The 4,414-nt window shown below is 42.8% G+C and overlaps 1 protein-coding gene across 1 annotated transcript in view; it reads right to left on the reverse strand.

The window, feature by feature from the left end:
- Nucleotides 1-4,414, reverse strand: part of MLLT3 (myeloid/lymphoid or mixed-lineage leukemia (trithorax homolog, Drosophila); translocated to, 3) — a 66,215-nt gene that overhangs the window by 57,414 nt on the left and 4,387 nt on the right. The window contains exon 3 of the mRNA XM_009328169.1: nucleotides 2,149-2,292. Coding sequence (XP_009326444.1) covers nucleotides 2,149-2,292 — 144 coding nt within the window. The remainder of the gene's footprint in view (nucleotides 1-2,148; nucleotides 2,293-4,414) is intronic.

Raw genomic sequence — 4,414 nt, forward strand, 5'->3', positions numbered from 1 at the left:
AAACACCCCACATTTCATTCTTCACAATTAAGCAACATTTTTGCTTTTGTTAATTCAAGAAACCTAAAATTAGAAGGCACAGAAAATACGCAATAAAAGGGACACTTCCTATTTTTACTTTTTTAACCACCACCACCCCCCGCGAAGTCCCTGCTGGCATCATTTAGATTAGACTTGTGGGTAAAACTTGTCCATTGACAACTGACCTGATATGATTAACATTAAAGCAGTGGCTCATGAAGTTTTCCAGAATACAATCTTGATGTTTTATTTGCAAACACACTAAAGAGCCAATACATTGTCCAGACATGGATACCCTCTTGCACCTAATAAATGCAAACACAAAACACAGCTCATGCTTCTATTTCAATAGAACTACAGTTGCAACAGTTCTCTTCTCCAGGAGGATAAGATCTTTCAGACTATAGCTGCTACTTATTTTTGCTTTGTTTTCAAAGATGCTCTTCAGCAGGCTGAATATTCGCACACTAGCTCCCTGTTATCTCCAGCCCAGAACCTACTATTGTCTAATTGTGCCAAATAGGGCTACCCATTTTTGTTACGACTGTTCAAAAAAATAAAGATAAGCATTGGCATTTACATTGGTAAACCCACAATATGAAGGCTTGCTTAACATCTCTATCAGTGACCTGGAGGAAGAGGCAGAACACTCTTACTCATGAGGTTTGCAAATGACAACCAACTGGGAAAGGGAAGCAGCTGACACTTGAGAGCAGGGCTGCCACCAGGAGGGACCCAGACAGTCTGGAGGAATGGGTTAACAACAGCCTCATGATGTTGTTATGCCAAGCCCTGTCCCAGCAAGGGAGAGCCCTGCAGCCGTGAGGCTAGGGTCAGGAAACAGCTCTGGGGGATTGGCCCTGGGCACTGGAGGGCAGGAAGCTGAGCCAGGGCCACCTGTGTGTCTGGGCAGCAACAAGGGCCAATAGTGCCTACAGTCACATGAGCAGGTCACAGCCCTGAGAGCCAGGGGAGGGCAGGGACTATATCCTCTGCTTGGTGCTTGTCAGACCCCAGCTGGGTACTGCCTCCAGTCTGGGTCCCCAACACAGAAACACCAACAAAATGGTGGGAGATAAGGCGAGGCCACTAAGACATGGGGGCTGAAGCCCTTGCCCTGCAAAGAGAGGCTGCAGGACCAGGGCTGGTTCAGCTGGGAGGAGGGACAGCTTCGGCGGCACCCAACAGCATCCCTGGCACCAGTGGGAGGGAATGGAGGAGACACAGTCGGGCTCTTCACAGTGGTGTGTGGCAGGAGGGCAAGAGGCAGCAGCACAAGCTGACACACCAGAGGCTCAGGCTGGAGATAAGGAGAAGCCTTTTTCCCCATGAAGACAGCCCAGCAGTGGAGCTGGGGCCCAGGGAGGTTGGGACACCTTTGGCCAGGGAAGGTTTCACACCCAGACAAGGAGGGGTGAAGTCCTGAGCAGCCTGGTCTGACCCTATGGCTGAGCCTCCGGTGGTCCCTGCCAGTGTGAATGATTCTGCCATTGTGTGAAACACAGCAGAACGGTTTCCACTAACACACAAAGTGTAAACGTAGTTTTGGCCCTCTCTTCCCTCCAAATGGGCAAACCTCCTTTGGGCTTTTTCATATCAGTTAATTCTACCAACATGTAAAGAAGTCTTGGTAAATTTTCTGGTTCAGACTGTGTAACATATTATATAAATTTAAGTAGGTTTATTTATACTTACAGTTTTTAACTTGTTCTATCTTATAACTACTGAATTTATTCTGCTTAATATAGAAACATTTCTCTTTAAATGAGAGACATTTCATTTTCTTACTACTTCCTCCCACCACAGTAGCGCTCCTGTATTTCATCTCTGGAAAGACAAGCAAGCAATGCTTCATGTATAAGGTCTAAGTTCTGCTTTTGCAGAAGTAAGCATGAATCGCTTGGTTGTGAAGACAGATATCTAATCGTGTATTTAAGGTAGGCACATGCTCATTTGCTCATCCATTCCACCTAAAGACAACAAGAACTGAGCTCTGACATGAAGTTAATCACAAAAACACTTCACTTTGCTTCACTGTCAGGTCAATCTTTATTATACTAATCATGCAGCAGCAATAAGCAGCAACATCTTTATTGTGATGGCTTTTTACATGGGTGCAGGACTCACCCCTCCTGCCTTTAGCAGCTTTCTTCTGAATTCCTCTGTCGGGTTGTTGAATGTGAGCTTTTCACAGCGGAGGTGATTTACAGGTGGGTGGCCTTCAAGGTGCAGGAATAAGTCATAGTCAAATCGAACTTTCTTAGGTTCTTCCTGAGGGTTGAAAATAACCAGATAGAAACATCTAGCACCAAAACTAACTAAGTTGAAAACAAGGGCTACATAAAGACTGTCAATTAAAATGAAAATTATGTAATTTTTAACCATTCTCTATGTTCTCGGAATTTACCAAGCGTCAGCAGAGCTACAACAAATCAGAGAAGCTCCTATCAGCCCATGATAACACATGGTAAAATGCATGAACTTCATGAACTTCAAGCTGTCCTGACAAGGCTTAATTGAAAGTGTTATGTCATGTTTGGCACAGGCTACAGACATACGCATAGGCAAGTATCATGATGCAGCTAACACAAGGTAACTCAGTCACCAACACAATCACACTTCTGAGCCCTAGATAGTACTGAAGACACTGCAATAAGTTTTGAATGCAAATTCCTCCACCGAAGCCAAAATCTATTGTTTTCTTCACAAGCTGTAGAAAGGGGTAAGAATGAAACTGCTGCAGCCAACTATATTTGATCTCCTATGTATGGGGTCTGCTCATTTATTAATGAAACTTCATTGCCTTGAACAAGCGTGGCCAGCTAGATTTCAAGTGTTCCACCACAGCTTCCGAATGATTAAAATTCTCTGCCACTGCCATGAAAAAAGTGAAACTGAATGTTCCCTGTACCAATATGGAGAGAGAAAGAACAGGAAAGGCAAATTTACCTTGGAAGAAATCATTAGTGCTCTACTGCCCTGAGAAAGCCTCAGCTGAAAAAGGACACTAGTGACATTGAACAGACTTCAGTTTGTAATACCAGAGAGAAGATACTAAGTACATTTTGTGTTATACATTTACACAGTCCCTTCTAGAAGCTGTATATAAATTAAGTGCTCTTTTAAGCCAATATTAAGTAGCCCTTCCTCCAAAGGTCCTGATGTGCAACAGAAGCCACCAGACCAATGTCAGTCTTAAGGCAGAACACAAGTAAAAGGTCAAATTCAGGAAAAGCTTTAGTAAAAAGGGAACCACAAGGGAAGAGGAGGAAGAAATACAGCAAAAATCTTAGCACATATCCAACACTCCATGTAATCAAAATGTGTGCTCTTTTCAGTGACAGATGTTTAAAGAATTCACATCAAAAAAAGTTTAGTTTTGATTCAGGATTCCAAGGATGTGAGAACAGAAAGCACAGAAATGGCAGTTATTCTAAAAGTTAAATCAGAGGTTTCAAATACAGCCAAGGGACATCCTCATCATCCCGTATCTAGACTTGGAGCAGAGACAACAGGATGGGACCTGAAATAAAAGGCCTGCAGTAGTCTGTTTCTGAAGACAGAAGAGAGTAGTTCCCTTACATGAACTATTTTCTTGATGGACCATTTTCAAAGGCAACCACAGACCAAGATATTTCTTACTGTTAGAAAGATTAACATATGATTTCTTGGAGAAAAAAGAAGGAAGTGATTTACTCCCCAGTCTGCTTAGAAAACTGTGACGCTGCTACAGGCAAACAGTTGGTACCAGCAGCTTTGCCATAAAAGCAAAGTTATAAGAATTTATAAATAAGAGTCTTCAAAGAATTCTGTGGACAGTTAGATGAACATAAGTAGTGGTTTCAAAGCAGACTTTTACTATACAAACAACTCCCAGTACCACTGCCATTATTTCAAAACGGTGTGACAGTGAAGGCAGAATATACTGCAGTTTATAAGCCTTATCCTTAATGGACTGCATTTTCCAGAGTAGGAGTCTTCTGACCTAAAAGCATTTTTTCAAGAACTTGGTCTCAATGGCTAACAACTATAGCCTGCTGCTGCTGAATTTGGGAGGGGGGGTTGTTTGTCATTTCCCTAATTCTTTAAAGCTTGGAATATTTTCCGTCAGGGTGACATGCCTATTAGATTTTCTACCAATTTCTACTTAGTCCTGGGAACAGGCACCTTTTAATTCTCCATGGTCCAGGTGGCTTCCTGTACCCCTGCCTTCTCTATTCATTAGGGTACTTTCTGAATCAGAAATTGAAAAGTTGTCTACCTTGAATAAGTGATGATGGTCTGTCTCCTCTTCCTCCTTCTGTCTATCTCCTCTTTTTCTGTACTGGAATACCTGTGAAGTGGCTTAGGGGAGGAAGAGTAGCTGAGCCAGGAGAAAGCAGTAATTTGCCTC

Source organism: Pygoscelis adeliae, unplaced genomic scaffold (genome assembly GCF_000699105.1).
Source record: "Pygoscelis adeliae isolate BGI_AS28 unplaced genomic scaffold, ASM69910v1 Scaffold45, whole genome shotgun sequence".
In the NCBI taxonomy this organism is placed as follows: Eukaryota; Metazoa; Chordata; class Aves; order Sphenisciformes; family Spheniscidae; genus Pygoscelis; species Pygoscelis adeliae.